Here is a 16,867-nt window from a genome sequence, read left to right on the forward strand (position 1 = left end):
CTGCTTTATAAGTAATGCTAGGTTTAACTTGAGAGATCTCTAGTTGATTTTTTGCTTCCTTCCTCCGTATTACTCTCCACCAGAGATTAAAATTATATAATGTGCTGGTTAGACTCCTTACATCCTGAGGTTAACAGTATAGTAACAACTGCAATAAGTAAGATGAGCAATGTTACTTCTTAGGGGAAATTATATATGTATATTTATACATATACATACATACTTATAAATAATCCACTTATAAATGATCTCACTATAAAAAATGCAGTTTAAAACACATTAAAAATCATTTTCCCCCTTTATGATTAAACGTAAAGATGATGAAATAGGTCCCCAAAAGGAAGGTTTCTTATGGACAACAGCTTTCTGTCTCTCTCTCCTCACAAGCATTCATAATTTTCCTGTGGGTTTTTTAAGCTTTCCAAGTTATGTGCAGTACAGACAGAATTATAGATCTGATGATATCTGATGTAAGGCTCATGTAACGCTTTGAATCCACTGCTCAGACACAGAGATACTGAACAAGGGGCTCTAAGAAGGATGGAATGTCTGATACCTACTATAAATACATACAATGTATTCACAGAGCAGAGGCTGATCACAAGAGTATATGTGATAAGGAGAGTCACCCTGGACTTCTCTCTTTCCCGCAGTTAGTGACCCTGACATCCTGACTTGGATAAACCAATATACTCGTCCCTACGATGAGTGCCAGAACATGCAAGACGAAAGAATGGCAGCAAACGTTCTGTGTGTGGGGCAGCCTCTAAAGACCCTGTCTGATGCTAAGGTATCTCTGCTACCACCAGACAAGCACAGAGCAAGGGGCCCTAGAGGAAAGGTGCCCGTAGGAGACCAAACGGGACCCAAGCAGAAGGCCTGCGGTCTGCCTCTGCCTCCTCAGTCTGTGGATTGCTCATCCAGTCCCCTGCCTTCCTTTAGAGTGGGAGAGAGTCCGGGGAGAGTCACTTGTCCTTTCTCCTCCTACTTGCACTCAGGTTGGTCAAATTCAAACCTAGAGAGGTGAGACCTGCATGGATGTGAAGAGAGGGTTCTCCCCTCTCAAGAAAATGATTCCAGTCTGGTAGAAGCTTCTGCTATCACAATGTGCCACTTCTTAGAATAAATCCTTGTTGGATGAGGAACAAAGCAACGCTGACCCCTGTTCCCTCTCTCTGGCAGGAAGTCTCGGCAGCTCCGGCCATCTGTGGTGGGAGGGTGCATGGAATCTTGAGTTGGGCAAAAGGAAGTGTCACTCTTGGAAATGAAGGATTCTTCACAGAAATCAGTTCTTATTCAAGATGGATCATGAGCATCATTGAAAGCTACTGAGGTGTCTCTGGTCCTCCATCCCCTCAGTGCAGTATCTTCATGATTTCCACCCTGGATCTACAACCCTTTTTATTATGTTTCTTGTTCTTGACCAGAATTTATTAAAAAGAAATTACGCTAAAACGCTGTGGCACTAAAAACTTATTTCTTTATCATATAAACTGTAAACATGATGAGAAATCTAACAACTTTCCCAACCATTTGTTCATTCAAAAATTGTTGAAATGTCTGCTGTTTGGTAGGTACTGCATATGCCTGGGGCTTTCAGGTGGCTTAGTGGCGAAGAATCCACCTGCAATGGAGGAGGCACAGGAGATGCGGGTTCAGTCCCTGAGTGGGGAAGATCCCTTGGAGGAGGAAATGGCTACCCATTCCAGTATTCTTGCTGCGATAATCCTATGGACAGAGGAGCTTGGAGGACTACAGTCCATGGGATCATAAAGAGTTGGACATAATTGAGCAACTGAGCATGCCTGCATGCACATATGCTAGGGGTACAAGAGTAGATATAATGCAGACTTTGCCATCAATTAGCCAGTTCTATTACCTAGTGATAATTACTACAGTGGAGATGAGCAATAAGTTCCATGAGAATATAGGAAAAAATCAGGGTGTCAGAGGCACAGGAGGTACCATCAAGGGGCCAACAAATTAGAGGAGAGTATTATAGAACTGAGGTATAGTTAGGTAAAAGAAAAGCATACAAACCGTTATGTTTTGGAAAATACATGTAAATAAGTAATACTGAAAGGTGGAAAATAAATTGTTCATAGAAGGGAAGAGAGAATGTGATAGAAAAGTATTATTTATGCAGGTAAGGGTTAGATAGCAAAAGGCCTGACCTGTTTGGTAAAGGAATTTAGATTTTTTTTATCTTGTAGGCATCAGAGGCTTAGTCATTAAAGTCACCATGGTAAATAGAACATCAAATGTCTGAGTTGGGAGATGTAAGAACACAGAGTCTGTAAGCTTTAAACACAGTGACTGTGAGTAGAAACAGAAGGGGCAGAGTCAGGGATCACCCCTGTTTCTAACTTGAACAACAAGGTAGATGGTGGTTCTGCTGCTGCTGCTGCTAAGTCACATCAGTCGTGTCTGACTGTGCGACCCCATAGACGGCAGCCCACCAGGCTCCCCTGTTCCTGGGATTCTCCAGGCAAGAACTCTAGATGGTAATATAAAGAGAAGTAATGTTTCCATCTGTAATGGATCAGGAGCAAGGTGGGGCATGCTATATTTGAGATCCTTGAAGGAAATAGAGGTGGCCATTTCTAGCAAAGATCTGGATCTCTGATGATAATGAAACAATGAGGCGGTTTCTGTGTTTATAGGCAGTAAGTGCAGACTTAAGTAAATTTCTATGCTATTGGGAGGATCTTTGATCCATGTTAAGTGCATCTCTCACACTGGCATAAAGTGGCAATGTACAGCATCCCCAACCCATAGACCAAGACACCTAAAATTACAGAATTGACAAGATGTCAAATGACCTAAAAATAGGGATCGAGTGATATATGAGAGACTATGGAGTTACATATGAGAGGCTATGGAATTACACAGAGAAGGCAATGGCACCCCACTCCAGTACTCTTGCCTGGAAAATCCCATGGATGGAGGAGCCTGGTGGGCTGCAGTCCATGGGGTCGCTAAGAGTCGGACACGACTGAGTGACTTCACTTTCACTTTTTACTTTCATGCACTGGAGAAGGAAATGGCAACCCACTCCAGTGTCCTTGCTTGGAGAATCCCAGGGACGGGGGAGCCTGGTGGGCTGCCGTCTCTGGGTGTCGCACAGAGTCGGACACGACTGCAGTGATTTAGCAGCAGCAGCATGGAGTTACATGTAGGAGAGGGACAGCGTGACATGGGATTATCTGTTAAAAAGGGAAAAAGGAACAGAGAGATGAACAGAGAGACTCACCCCAGAGGAGAAAAAGACTGCAAAGAGTAAAGAGATTTGGAGTTCATCTCATGAGGGACATGGTGAATCTGTATCTGCAGAGATTGCTGAGACGGTTTGGTTTTTTTATATGGATACCCTCTGAGTGTGGATGCATTTCTCCTATCAAAGCAAAGCAAAACAAAATAAAACAATAACAAAACAGAAAAAAAATGGCTGGGTTATGATGAACACCACAGCTTATCCTGGCACATACAGGAAAACCAAATTCTCAAATTTGGACACTGCTGCTGCTGCTAAGTCGCTTCAGTCGTGTCCGACTCCGGACACTTTGGACACTAACCCCATTTAATTCAACACCGATTCTTTGTCTTGTAATCTTTGGTCCATCTAAACCACAAGCCCCTCTGTTTGCTTGTCTTCTCCAGTGGGCTTGTCTCTAGTTACACCCTGCTTCCTGTCTCTGACTCACTGACCAGTGCCCCAGCACTCTTTATTGAATCACATCTCTATTTGTTCCAGAGTTTTTAATAAAATGCTCATCTGATCACTTCTTTTACTTTTTTCTTTTTAAATTGATCTATACTTGATTTGGAAATGGCAACCCACTCCAGTGTTCTTGCCTGGAGAATCCCAGGGACGGGGGAGCCTGGTGGGCTGCCGTCTATGGGATCACACAGAGTCGGACACGACTGAAGTGACTTAGCAGCATCAGCATACTTGATTTACTACATTGTGCTAGTTTCAGGCCTACAGCAAAGTGATTCAGTTAACTTCATGTAACTTTCAGTTGGGGCCTTTCCAGGTGGCTCAGTAGTAAAGAATCAACCTGCCAAGGCAGGACACACAGGTTTGGTCCCTTGGTTGGGAAGATCCCCTGGAGGAGGAAATGGCAACCCGCTCCAGTATTTATGCCTGGGAAATCCCAGGAACAGAGGAGCCTAGAGGCCTATAGTCCATGAGGTTGCAAAAAGTCAGACATGACCCGTGAGCAGCTCACTCTTTGAGCAACCGAGCACTATTACTACTACTCTGCTTATAGACAGAAAAGATCATATTATAATAAGGTGAGAGGCTGCTGGCCACAAACTGGAATGACAGCTCTCACCAGGAACTGAATGTGTTAGTACCTTGATCATGCGTGTTGAATTACTACAACTGATTCCATTATTTTCTTCATGTTTTATGTAACAGATCATAAAAGTCTGTTGTTGAAGCCACCTGGTCTGTGGTATTTCATTATAGCAGCTTGGGCAGGCTAATGCATTTGGTAAACTGTTCAGATCTTTGGCCCACTTTTTAACCTGGCTGTTTGTTTTTCATATTGTTGAATTTTCAGATTCCATAGTATGTTTTGGATGCACATCATTTAACAGATACATGTTTGGCAAATATTTCTCCCTAGAGAGGGGTATATCTAGATTTTTAGTTCTGAATATTTTGTTTTGCAATTGCCTGTTTATAGACCTGTTGTTCCCACTAGTCTATAACTCTTTGCAGTTGGGGCAGTGTCTTCACATCTGGGTACCTCTTACATCAGCATACAGCCCGCACACATCAGACACATAGTGTAAATCACTGGCTGGCTGAGAAAATAAATGGACAAGTAGTGACATGGAAGAAAGGACTCACGTATCTCAATGAGGAGTTTAGTGTCAGGGAAATGGGTCAAGATCAGCCCCCGAGGCTGGGGTGATGGTCACTGGAAATAAATGTCAGTGTCACACAGGTGAGGGTTAGCATCACAAAGGTAGGAGGAACCAGTCTGTAGTTCAGAGAGAGACATGGTGTCAGAGACTTACACAGCAGGGAGCACTGTGAATTTCAGCATCTCTCAAATTAGGTGCATCTTTCCCTGAAAAGGGGGAGAGAAATGCTGGATTCCAGATCTGTTCTCCACTGTGTTGAAGACCAAGTCATCTGGTCTTTGTTGAAGGACCTCTAATATCTGGCACCACATCCTACTCTTTTGGAACTCAATCCTGCAATTGAAAGAATTCAGATGACAGTTGTTCCAAGTCTAGAACCGCTTCCAGCTTCATCTTAGTGTTCTTCTCTCCTTCCTTGGCATCCTTTTCAAGGCACTGAACCTCATCTTTTGAAAAGGCTTTCAACATGATTATGAATTTAATCCTTCTGTGGGCTCTCTTGAACCTGCCTGGTGAGTAACTGCATATCTTTCTCCTTAATTGCCCAAGAGAAATCCTGAGGGAATCATGAAAGATGGGTGAAGACAGGAGCAAGGTTCCAGACTGCAAGCACAGGACTGACTCTTCTTCAGCATTCCCCACCAGGTTTCTTCCTGTGTCTTTGCCTTAGGGTGATTGCCTGAGTGCTTTTGGGGGAGGCATGGACCCTGAAACCTGACCCTAGACTCTCTAAGGAAGACAGGGGCCTGACTCTGGGCCTGTGGCGAACAGGACTGATGCTTGGTATGGGCGAATGAAAAGTGGAGTCCAGGGTGGAAAACAGGGGTCCAGCTAATGGACAAAGCAGAACATTCAGGGGTTTAGGTCTTGTCCAGACATGGTTCCAGTCATTCAAACAAAAGCCCTGGAAGTATTCATGAACCCCCTCTTATACCCCATATCAACCTGATCGGAACCTGTTGCTGTCTCTGTCTTCTAAACGTTTCCTAAATCAAATCACATGTCACCACCTCCATGGATCGCTATGGCTCAAGACACCCTCTTCTGTCTTTATTACCAAATCATTCTCCTAACAGGGTTCTTTGCTTTATAAACCTACATGCCACACTTCTCTGTAAGGAAATTATCATCCTTTACACAACACCCTGAAGCGATTCCATGTGTCACTTAGGAGACAAGTTCATGTCCTTACAACACTCTACAAAATCTTGTATCACCTCATGGCCTCTTTCCTTCCTGCCTTTCTCCCTGGCCTCTCTGATGTGCCTTAAACAGGCCTGAGGACTCTTGCTCCAGACATATTCTCTCACTGGAATTCCTTTCCCTAGACACCCGATTAACTCCCACGTCTTCATTACATCGCTGACCTCTCACATTGGCCCTGAGGTCTTCCCAACTGCTGATGCAATACTGCACAATGGCTCCCACATACCCACATGCATGCACACCTCTGATACTTCCCCTCCCTTGCTCCCTGCACTAATTGCCACTCAACATACTATACCATTGATGTATTCCTGTATTTACTATTACTGAATGTCTCCACTCATCAGAATGTAGGACTGCAGGGGCATATCTCTGTTTTGTTCACTATATTTATTCGTTGAATGAATGGTTACCTCCCTTGTCAGACTCTGTTAGCATTTGCTCTGTTCTTCAAATGAAACGTTATCATTCAGCCTTGCATTTTCAGGAGAAAGGGATAATATTGGCCAAAGCATTCTAAACATGGCAAAGATAGGAAGTTCTCCATGAGCTGATGTGTCATATGCCTACTGAATCTTGGAAGGTATTTAAGGAAGGTTGTATTTGATCAATACTTTGAAGAGCACATAATGACAACTAAAAGGGAAAACACCTTTCATCTTATGAAATATATATGTTTTTATCATTTTCTTCATGTTTTAGAACAAACTGATCCAGTTTACATATTCAACTTACAGATAAAATTCCTGGAGAGAAGGGTGGGGCAATGTGTCTATTGAGTTCTCTTCCTTTGTTTTTTTCAAATAATACCTGAAAAACAATCTCAGAATTTGTGCTCTATGTGTCTCTGTCCAGTTGCTTTGACCTTTGATCCAAACTTCAAAGACGCCATCACTCCCCCCTACCTGATCTACTTGAAGTCTGATTACTTGCCTTGTGTTGGAGTCCTGATCCACCCTCTTTGGGTGATCACAGCTGCAAACTGTAACTTACCGTGAGTAAGAAGCCTCCAACATCACCCTATGCTTTGAGTTCTCAGGTTGGGCACAGACCAGAATCCTCCCTGGGGTCCACTCAGTTAAATGGGATTTGAGAGATGTCCTGGGGATGTTCAGTAGTAGAGAAAAGGCTTTGTGGAGGAGCTCATCAAGGCCTATAGTGTGTTAATTGCTCAGTCATATATCCGATTCTTTGTGACCTCATGGAGCTTGGACCACCAAGCTCCTCTGTCCATGGAATTCTCCAGGCAAGAAAACTGGAGTTGGTTGCCATTTCCTTCTCTAGGGGATCTTTGCAACCCAGAGATTGAACTCAAGTCTCCTGCATTGCAGGCAGATTCTCTACCATCTGAGCCACTAGGAAAGCCCCATAAAAGTCCAGAAGGATGGATAATCCATGTCTGTTCAGTCTTCTCACAAACATCTCTATTGTTCTAGGAGGCTTCAGTTAATACTGGGAGTTACAAAACCATCCAATATAGATGAAGAAAAATATGTACAAGTGGTTGGTTATGAGAAGATGATTCATCACCCACAATTTTCCATCACTTCTATTGAGCACAACCTCATGTTAATCAAGCTGCAAACCCATATTGAACTCAACAACTACGTGAAAATAGTCAGCCTGCCCGAAGAGCCTGCCGCTGAAGACGACACGTGCACCGTCTCCACCTGGGCCTACAACCTGTGTGACCACTGTGGGTGGCTCTCAGAACCAGACACGCGCCCCTCCGACTTCCACTCTTCCTTAGCTCCTGCCGTTTTTCCCACTGAGCTTTCTTCTAACCTTTCCATTCATCCTTTCATCTCCTTTCCCTTCTCCGGAGTCTCACTGTAGGAGTCCTGACCTCTTTTCTGTATCTTTCTACATCTTTGCTTCCATATCTGATAGATGTGTGTGTGGGAAGAAGACATTTGTATTCTGGGCTTCATTTGCTGTATGACAGCTCATTGGTCACTTTACCTTTGAAGCCTTAATTTTCTTAATTCAGAAATGAGGCATAAACTACATTAGATGGTTTCAAACCATTGCAGGCATTAAAGAAACTTAAAGCCCTGAAATAGAGCAAAATGATGTTTATGTAGTAAACACAAGATAAATACACAATATTGTGCTAAATCATGCAGAACTTCTTTATGCAAAATTGTGATACAGATCAACAAAAGTTTAAGATTTTTAACTGGTAACATTTTAAAAATGAATATTCACTCACTTCATCAGAAAATTGGAAGGGATAAATTGGGAGATTGGAATTGACATATACACTACTATACATGAAATAGATAACTAATAAGGATCTATATATATAGCGCAGGTAAGTCTACTCAGTAGTCTGTAATTATCTATATGGGAAAAGAATCTTAAAAAGAAAGGATATATGTATAATTGACTCACTTTGCTGTATGCCTGAAACTAACACAACATTATAAATAACTGTATTCCAGTAAAAGAAAAAAAAAAGTAGAAATTCCTTGTCCTTTGAGAGACAACTTGAGTTTTGGAAATAGGCAAACGCTTTTCTGTTAAGCAGTATGTTTTATTTATCTGTGTTATGTCATTTTAATTAAAAAGAGACATAACTTACCAAAAAATGCAGTTTATTTTGATCTGGCTCATGAAGTAGTTAAGTGAGCATTTTTTAAAAAGGCCTTTCCAAAAGAAAAGTTGAGCTATACAGTTATTGCTAGATTAGAAAATAAGGCAAAGAATCTCATTTTCTTTTAAAAAATTAATATATTATTTTCAAATAAAGATACTCAAATAAACACACCCTAAAAAGCAAAATCTCAAAATAATATACTTCCTCCCAAAGAAGAATCCTTGGCAAGAACACCCAACATGTGCATAGAAACTTCTTTGTTCTTATTTCTCTCATTTTGTTGCAGGTTGGAAAAATTTTGTTATGGATCTTCAGAGTTCACAATATGTGTGAACCACTGATATAAAGGAAATAATTTGAATTAGAAATGAGGAGACCTAGTTTAAAATCAAAGTTTTATGGATTTAAGAGAAACCACTTTTTGCATGATTTTTTTTAAGCAGATACTGGATACTTTTGATCTGATGAATGAAAAACTAGGCTTAGATCTTTCTAAATTCCTTCAGACTCTCAAAATATTAATAAGAGAGACATTGTCTAATGGTACAAACTTGCAACTAGTAGATAAATAAGTTCTGGAAATCTAATACACAGTATAGGATGATCCCCTGAAGGAGGGCATGACAACCCACTCCACTATTCTTGCCTGGAGAATTCCCATGGATAGAGGAGCCTGGCAGACTACAGTCCATGAGATTGCAAAGAGCTGGACAAGACTGAGCAGCTAAGCACACAAAGTGAATATAGATAGCGACATTGTATTATAATCAAACTTGCCGAGGGATTAGATCTTAATTTTTCCCACCAAAAAAAAGAAAAAAAGAAATTATAATTTTGTGAGGTGATAGAGGGGACTATGGCCAATCATATTGATCTCTAGTGGTCTTGACCTCCAGTGGCTTGAAGTGGGGCTTGAGTTCCCAGCCAGGTTGAACAGTGAGGCCAGGTTGCAGCAGTGAGAACACCAAATTCTAGCCACTAGACCAGTGGTCAGTGACAAGGACCGTGGCTCTTCAGTTTTCCAGAAAAGAATTCCCACAAAGACAGAAAGTAGTGAAACAAGTAAAGTATTAGGAGGAAAGAGTACAGTATGTGTTCATAGCCACACGGGCAGACTCAGACGGGGAAAGAGAGAGTTGAGACCTCATAGCAAGTTAAATCACTTGTATGGGGCATTTTTTCCAGGTTCCCTGAGGCCAATCATTTTGATTTGCCAGGCTCACAGTCCATATTTGGTATATCTCAGGATTCTCCTACGTGTGGACATGCATCTCTTAATCAAGATGGATTCTACCACAAAGGCCTATGGGTAGAGCATCCCTTGATATCACTCCACTTTGACCTCTAAGGAAACTTTCTATGCATATGTGGCCCAGCCTCCTCCCTTAATCGCCCTACTATTCTCCTCTTGGCGTTTTTGGTCCACAGAGAATGAATCTCCTATCATTTTACCATTGCGGGGGCAGGGGGGGGCATCTACCTCTGACTCAATACTACAATATTCAAATGTGTCAAATCAATATACTGTATACCTAATTTATGCAGTGTTTCATGTCAGTGTGTTTCAACTGAAAAATTAGAAAGGAATAGGTGATGAGTGCAAACTGTGGGACAAATCATAAACCTGAAAGCTCAAAAAGTAAAATAAAATTAAACTGAATAAATAAAAATTCCAACTTAAAGGATGCTTTTAAAATGTCTGAATTGCCAGAAAAAATTGTAAGTAATTTATTTCACTTCATTGCAGAAATGTCTTGTATTCCCATCTAACTTCCAAGAATTTAACCTCTTTTATAAATAGACGCTTTGTATCATGAGAAATTGTTAATCTGATCACTTCCTACTGTCTTAGTGGCCACGGTTTTGATTTCTCTGTGTTTGAACTCTTTTTTGTTTCTACCAGGAAAGGAACTATGTTGAAAACGAAGGAAAGGAAAGAAGGAAGATTGGTATCTCATAACTCTTAAGGAAGTTCTATTTCTTTCTTTCTTCCAGACAAGGACCCTGACTCACTGCAGAATGTGAATATATCTGTAATCTCCAAAGTTGAGTGCCTCAAAGCCTATAAATACATGCACATCAGAGACAGTATGATGTGCGTGGGCATTGTGCCAGGACGGAGGCAGCCCTGCAAGGTAGTGTGCTCTCTGTGCCTTAATGTCCCCATCTTATTGCATCCTTTGCCCGAAAAATAACTCGGTCTCCTTTTCCCTGGCAGGAAGTCACAGCTGCCCCAGCGGTGTGCAATGGCGTACTTCAAGGAATCCTGACGTTTGCGGATGGGTGTGTTTTGAGAGCCGATGTGGGCATCTATACCAGGATCATTAACTACATACCCTGGATTGAAAATACCATCCAGAATAACTGAGTTCTCATGGCAGGAATTCTAGACCCTGTGACAACACCCGTTCCTAAATCCAGCCTCAGAATTAACCAGGTGTCCTGAATTGCATCCCACACGTCTGTCTCACTCCTGCCCCACAGGGTGGGTGGCTGGTACCTCCCTGTATGTGACTATGCATGGCAGCACTTCCTCCTCCCCTACTGACGATGATGGTAAACTCCACACCTCTTGGAATTTATGAAGTGGCGACTGTGTTCTCGCTAATGAACTGATCATTGCCTTACTGGGGAAAAAAATTTAAAAAGGTTACTTGATTGCCATTTTGGGTAACAAAACACCTACTACTTGCACTGATTCAATCACATGTGCTTTGGGCAAGTTATACATGCCAGCTGGAAGTCTGAGAAGGATTAAACTAAATAGAATTCCCAGGAAGGAAAGAAGGTTTAAGGGGGGACATGTGTTACCCACACAACTCTCAGCACCAGACATGGATTCTGGACATTCATTTTGCAGCATTCTCAGTAGGGACTTAGCTCTGAGAGGTTAATACCAAAGGTAACTGGGGTTTAGGACACAGCAGATGAACACAGAACACAGGATGGATTTTCCCAATGTACTCTTTCTATGATGCCAGCTGCCCCAGGAGCTTCATTCTCCCCCGGTTAAACACTCTTGCCTTTTTCTTCCTTCCTTCTTCTCTTTTCATCTCACTTCTGCAGCTCCAGTTACCACCTGAGAGCTTTACTTGATAGATTTCCTTGGGGAGTGGCCTTTGACCCGTATTATATTAAGAGTGAGATGGGTCAGTGACATTTTTGTAAATTAGGTCTTTGCAAGAAGTCTCTGCACATGCTCCATTTGGTTCCATTGCTCATTTTGCTTGTGGAGCCATTTAAAAACAATGAGAACAATGAAGAAGGACTTTAGAACAGATCAGCTTGTCTATCTGCTCATTCAAGTCTTCTGCAGTGAGAGTATTTTGGTGAGAATTCTCAGGGATACCATATTTTCCTCCTCCAAACTGACCTTGAAAAACTGTAGTACATTAATTCTTCCTCAAATAGCTTATCCCCATGTCCCCATTCTGCTCCTTCCAAGTGTCTACCAGGGCAGAGCATCAGCCACTCTCAAGAAATTCACATTAATCTTGATCTCAGGAATGAGAACTAGATAATGTTGATTGATCTTCTGGCTCCTGAGAAGAATTCAATTCTACTTCTTCCTTCGTGGCATCTCTCCGAGGAGTTTTAATATCACAAGAGGAGGAGGGCATGGCAACCCACTCCAGTATTCTTGCCTGGAGAATCCCATGGACAGAGGAGCCTGATGGGCTACAGTCCATGGGGTCACAAAGAGTCAGACATGACTGAAGCAACCTAGCATGCCTAAGTCACCAAGTAAATAGGGCTCTTCTTTTATAGGCTTAAAAGAAGACTCAGTCTTAGCACAGGATCCATTCTCTAGGGCAGTGGTTCCCAACCTTTTTGGCACCAGGGACTGGTTTCATGAAAGACAATTTTTCCACAGACCAGGGCCCAGGGATGGTTGGGGGATGATTCAAGGGCATTACATTCACTGTGCACTTTGTTTCTGTTATTATTACATCAGTTCCACCTCAGATCATCGGCTGTAGATCTGGAGATTGGGGACCCCTGCTCTAGGGCACCCAGGCTCTCTTTGGCTCAAAGGGAATTAAATCAGTTAATATAACTAACAAGTTTGCAAGTGAAGAAGGAGGCTGGAATACTTCAGCTTATTGACTCACATCACTCCACTGCTATCAAATCTGTTGGGGTTGTTTTGGCCTACTTTTGGTTCTATCAGTCAAATAACTTGACCTGTCTGTCGGTTTCACTCCTGGGATCCCATTTTAATGGAGAGTCCTTGAAAGAATCCTCTTAAAGGCTCAAAACATTACCGTGTTGTCATTCATTTCCATTTTAGGAGTTGGAGAAGCAGGTGAAATGAGTAACTTGACATTGTCTATTTTCCTTTAGCAAGCTGCTGCTGCTGCTGCTAAGTCACTTCAGTCATTTAGCAAGCTATTACACTTTAAAATGCAAAAAAGTTCTTTAGTAGGAGCTAAATGATACTGAAAGAGGAGAAAATGTGACCCCTGCAAAGTTCTTCTTCAAGCCTTCTCTGTTCATTTGCATGTTGGATTTTTAAGAGAAAATAGGATGGCATCTATGACTCAGTATCCTGAAGGGTGGGATAAGTCTTTCTAATTGTAAGTCACAGCCTTAGGAAGCCTGCTGTTGTCACGTGTCTGAGCCATATTCTCTATCAGCTCTGTAAGTCACGTTGCTAGAAATTTCCCTCTTCATCTGCCTCCTCCTTTATCTCTCTCACTTTGTTCAGAATTTCTGTAAAGAAAATAGGGGTGTCACTTATTAGCCTCCTCAGATCCTAATAAGACATTAGGATCTGAAGATCATGCTGATTAGTAAGGGGATACTTCCTATAAACACCATTCTCCAGGCTGAAAAGCTATGATCCCCAAAGCTGTGACTGGATGGGCCAGGATCATACAAAAGCCAGGTGAAGATCAGGCTAGAGCTTGCGCCTGTGCACAGAAATAAACAGCAGCTACTGCAATGATGAGGCTTTCAAAGACTTCATAGAATTTAGAGTTTCTTTCCTCTGTGTATTTCCTTCAAGGATGGGAGGGTTTGAGAAACCGTAAAATGAGTTCTGCTCAGTAGGAAACCAGGGTGGGAAAAAAGCCCTGGTTTTAAGTCATCAGCTATGACAACTGGAATAGAATAAAATTGCCTACTGGGGGCTTCCCTGGAGATCCAGTGGTTAAGATTCCATGCTTCCAATGCAAGGGGTGTGGGTTTGATCCCTTATCAGGGAAGTGTCTACATGCCATCACAGTGTGACCAAAAGAAAACAAAGCTGTGGTTCTTGATGAAACTGAGCAAGACAATAATAAAAATTTTAAATTAAAAAAAAAATCATCCACTGGAAGCTAAAGATGGGGAGCCAGGGATTGAGGAATCCCAAGGCCATCACTCCCAGACCCTTTGAAAACTCAGTGCAGTACTAGGCACCTTGATTATCTCACTTTGGGATTTCTGGCAACTGCTCTGACCAAAATTCAACCAAAATGCCAAAGAGAGAGGACTCGGGTATCCAAATGCCAGGCTGTCTGTCTCCTCCTCCTCGTTGTCCTTGTCTTCTGGAGCCAGGCAGGTGTTCACCACCACACCTGAGAGGGGCTGAGAGAAGACCAATACTACGGCTGCCATCATGACCTCTGTGCGGGTCATGGAGATCCGCGGGCAGATGGCGCCCCCTGGTGGAGAAAGTTTCTCACTCCCCATAAGCGCAGAGGAAAGAGCAGGTAGGTGCTGGTAGTTCTGCCTGGCAAACCACCCACCCACTGTGCCATCAGAGATGGGGCTGCCTTTGAAATGCCTCCGCATTCACTCACGCCCACCCTGCATCCCAGTCACCTGCTGTGTGGACCACTCTGTCTGGGATGGAGAAGCTCTGAGCTGGAAGCGGGGTGGGTCAACGGCAGTCCAGTCTCCCTTCTCTGCAGGGGTCTCAGGACCGGCGTCTTTCTCATAACACCCGTCCCTGTGGTTCCCGGCCATTCATCTGGGGCTGAGCCTGCTGTTCTGCCCTCAGTCCACAAGTACCCTTCCTCAGGCTGCAGATCCATTTCTGAGCCATGGCATTAGGTCAATATTTGGTGAGCCCTCCACTCTGGAACCCAGACCCTGGTCCTTTCTAGGTCAGGCCCTCTCTGTGGATCTTGCTTTTAAAAAGGTCAACTGGAGATTGAGGCGTGAGAAGTTCAGGAGGTGCTGAGTGCAGAGAATGTAGATCTAATTGGGAAAATGTGTGCATGCTTGTTTATGCAAGCAGTGTTTGTGGTGGAGGGGTGTCTGTGTGTGTGTCATACATTGAGATATTCACTCTACCTCTTTTCTGAGCTCCCAGGATCTCTTTGGGTGTCCTTCTTTCCTCTGGGCATTGATACTGGTCTTAAAATGCAATATGCTTCTTATACATGTGGAGAAAATAGTTCACAGTGATTAAGTCTTCCCAGGTGGGACTAGAGGTAAAGAACCCACCTGCCAATGCAGGAGACGTTGAGACCCAGGTTCGATCCCTGGGTCAGGAAGATCCCTGGAGAGGGGCACAGCAACCCGGTCCAGTAGTCTTGCCTGGAGAATCCCATGGACAGAGGAGCCTGGCAGGCTATGGTCCTTGGGGTCACAAAGAGCTGGACATGAGTGAAGCAACTTAGCACAATACCACCACTGTGGAGAGAATAGCCAACAGTGACCAAGTCCTTCCTACATGACTCTGTATTTTCCTAAAGGCTTCGCTTGAACTGGGTTGTTTAATCCAAGAAGCAACCTTCTGAGTCAGGAGTTAGCATCAGTACTTTGCAGACACAGAACCTAAGCTTCAAGGAGAAGAAGTCTTCCCCAGAGTCACAAGTGGCTGCTGGGGCCATGGATCGAGCTTGAATTCACTGGGCTGAGTGTTCTCTGAAGCACAGGGAGAGTCTGTTTGTAATAAAGAGGCCAGAAGGGAAGATCCAGGTTGGGGAGGGCCATCAGGCAGAGGGGGAAGAGGAGGAGGAGGCTGGGTCTGGGGTTGGCGCCCAGAGGGTGGTTTTTATTCATTTTCCCAGTTAGGGTGTCTCACTGTGTCTTTACTGCAGGTGCAGAAGAGCGTTCTGCCCTGGGTCACATTGGCCACGTGTAGGCTCAGCTCGCTCTCACTGACCCGCGTGGCCCGGTAATTCGCTCCAGGGAGGTTTATGACTTCCTTATCCCCGGTACGTCGCAGACTGGCCAGCACCTGTACTTGCCCCCGGAGATCCTGCTGGTACCAGCTCATCCAGGGGTACTGGGAATCCTTCAGGATGCACCGCAGGGTTTCAGCCTGTCCGCGAGGTACCAGGACCCACCTGGGCTTTTGCTCCACCAAGCTCGTGGCTGCATCTGAAACACACAGGCCAGCCAGGCTGAAGCTCCTGGGGGCAGTGGTCACCACCAGATCTCTAGCTGCAGCCAAAACCTGAAGAGGGATCCCATGAGTAGTGCCAGGAGGAGGCTCTTGCAGAAGGGGTCCTTTCACAGGGTGAGGGGACTGCAGGGCGCTCTTGGCAAGGCTGGGGTCGGAGCAGAACTTTCTGCACCTACAGGCACCCCTGTGACCCAGCCCCCTTTTCCTCCCTAAGTCCACCAAGTGGTTGTCTCTGCCAGGCCCCTGACCTGTACTCACGGCAGCCAGGAGCACCCAGCCCCACAGGATGGGAAACGGGGCCATTCCCTCGCCTCTCCAGCAGGGCAGGGGGATGGGGCCACCAGGCAGGAGAGCAGACGCTGACCTGGGAAGCCTGATTAGAGGCTGAGACTCTCCGGGCCTGACACTCAAAAGGGAGTGGCTTTTCCAGGAAACTCAGTATCTTGTCTCATCTTCTCACTGAAGCTCAAACCTCAAACTGGAGTTTCCTGTTTCAGCACACCAGAGCGCACTCACACACACGTACACACTCCCCACACTCACCCCGGGGGCCTCGGTGAGTGTACCTGGACCTGCACCCTCTCAGCTGCTTTGCAGAGAGATTCCTAGAAACATGACACTGAATCTGTGTCTCAAATCTTCACAAGGAATTAAAATAACTCGATAAAACCAAGTCACAGGGCTTCCATGGTGGCTCAGTGGTAAATAATCCTCCTGCCAATGCAGGAGACACAGGTTTGGTCCCTGGGTCAGGAAGATCCCCTGGAGGAGGGCATGGCAACCCACTCCAATATTCTGGCCTGGGAAATCCATGGACAGAAGAGCCTGGAGGGCTATAG

General features: G+C 44.1%; 1 protein-coding gene and 1 gene segment (V, D, J or C); one reads left to right on the forward strand and one right to left on the reverse strand.

Moving 5' to 3' along the window:
- Nucleotides 1-5,353: 5,353 nt before the first annotated feature.
- PRSS58 (serine protease 58) lies at nucleotides 5,354-11,054 on the forward strand. Its single transcript, XM_005911158.3, has 5 exons — nucleotides 5,354-5,393; nucleotides 6,943-7,081; nucleotides 7,524-7,783; nucleotides 10,682-10,821; nucleotides 10,905-11,054. Exons 1-5 carry the CDS (start codon nucleotides 5,354-5,356, stop codon nucleotides 11,052-11,054), a joined length of 729 nt encoding a protein of 242 aa, XP_005911220.2.
- A 2,286-nt stretch (nucleotides 11,055-13,340) lies between these two features.
- LOC106700519 (T-cell receptor beta chain V region E1-like) lies at nucleotides 13,341-16,471 on the reverse strand. The segment is given in 4 exon segments: nucleotides 13,341-13,399; nucleotides 14,104-14,334; nucleotides 15,716-16,003; nucleotides 16,277-16,471. Coding segments are annotated over 4 exon segments (633 nt in total).
- Nucleotides 16,472-16,867: the final 396 nt, after the last annotated feature.

Source organism: Bos mutus, chromosome 4 (genome assembly GCF_027580195.1).
Source record: "Bos mutus isolate GX-2022 chromosome 4, NWIPB_WYAK_1.1, whole genome shotgun sequence".
Taxonomy (NCBI): Eukaryota; Metazoa; Chordata; class Mammalia; order Artiodactyla; family Bovidae; genus Bos; species Bos mutus.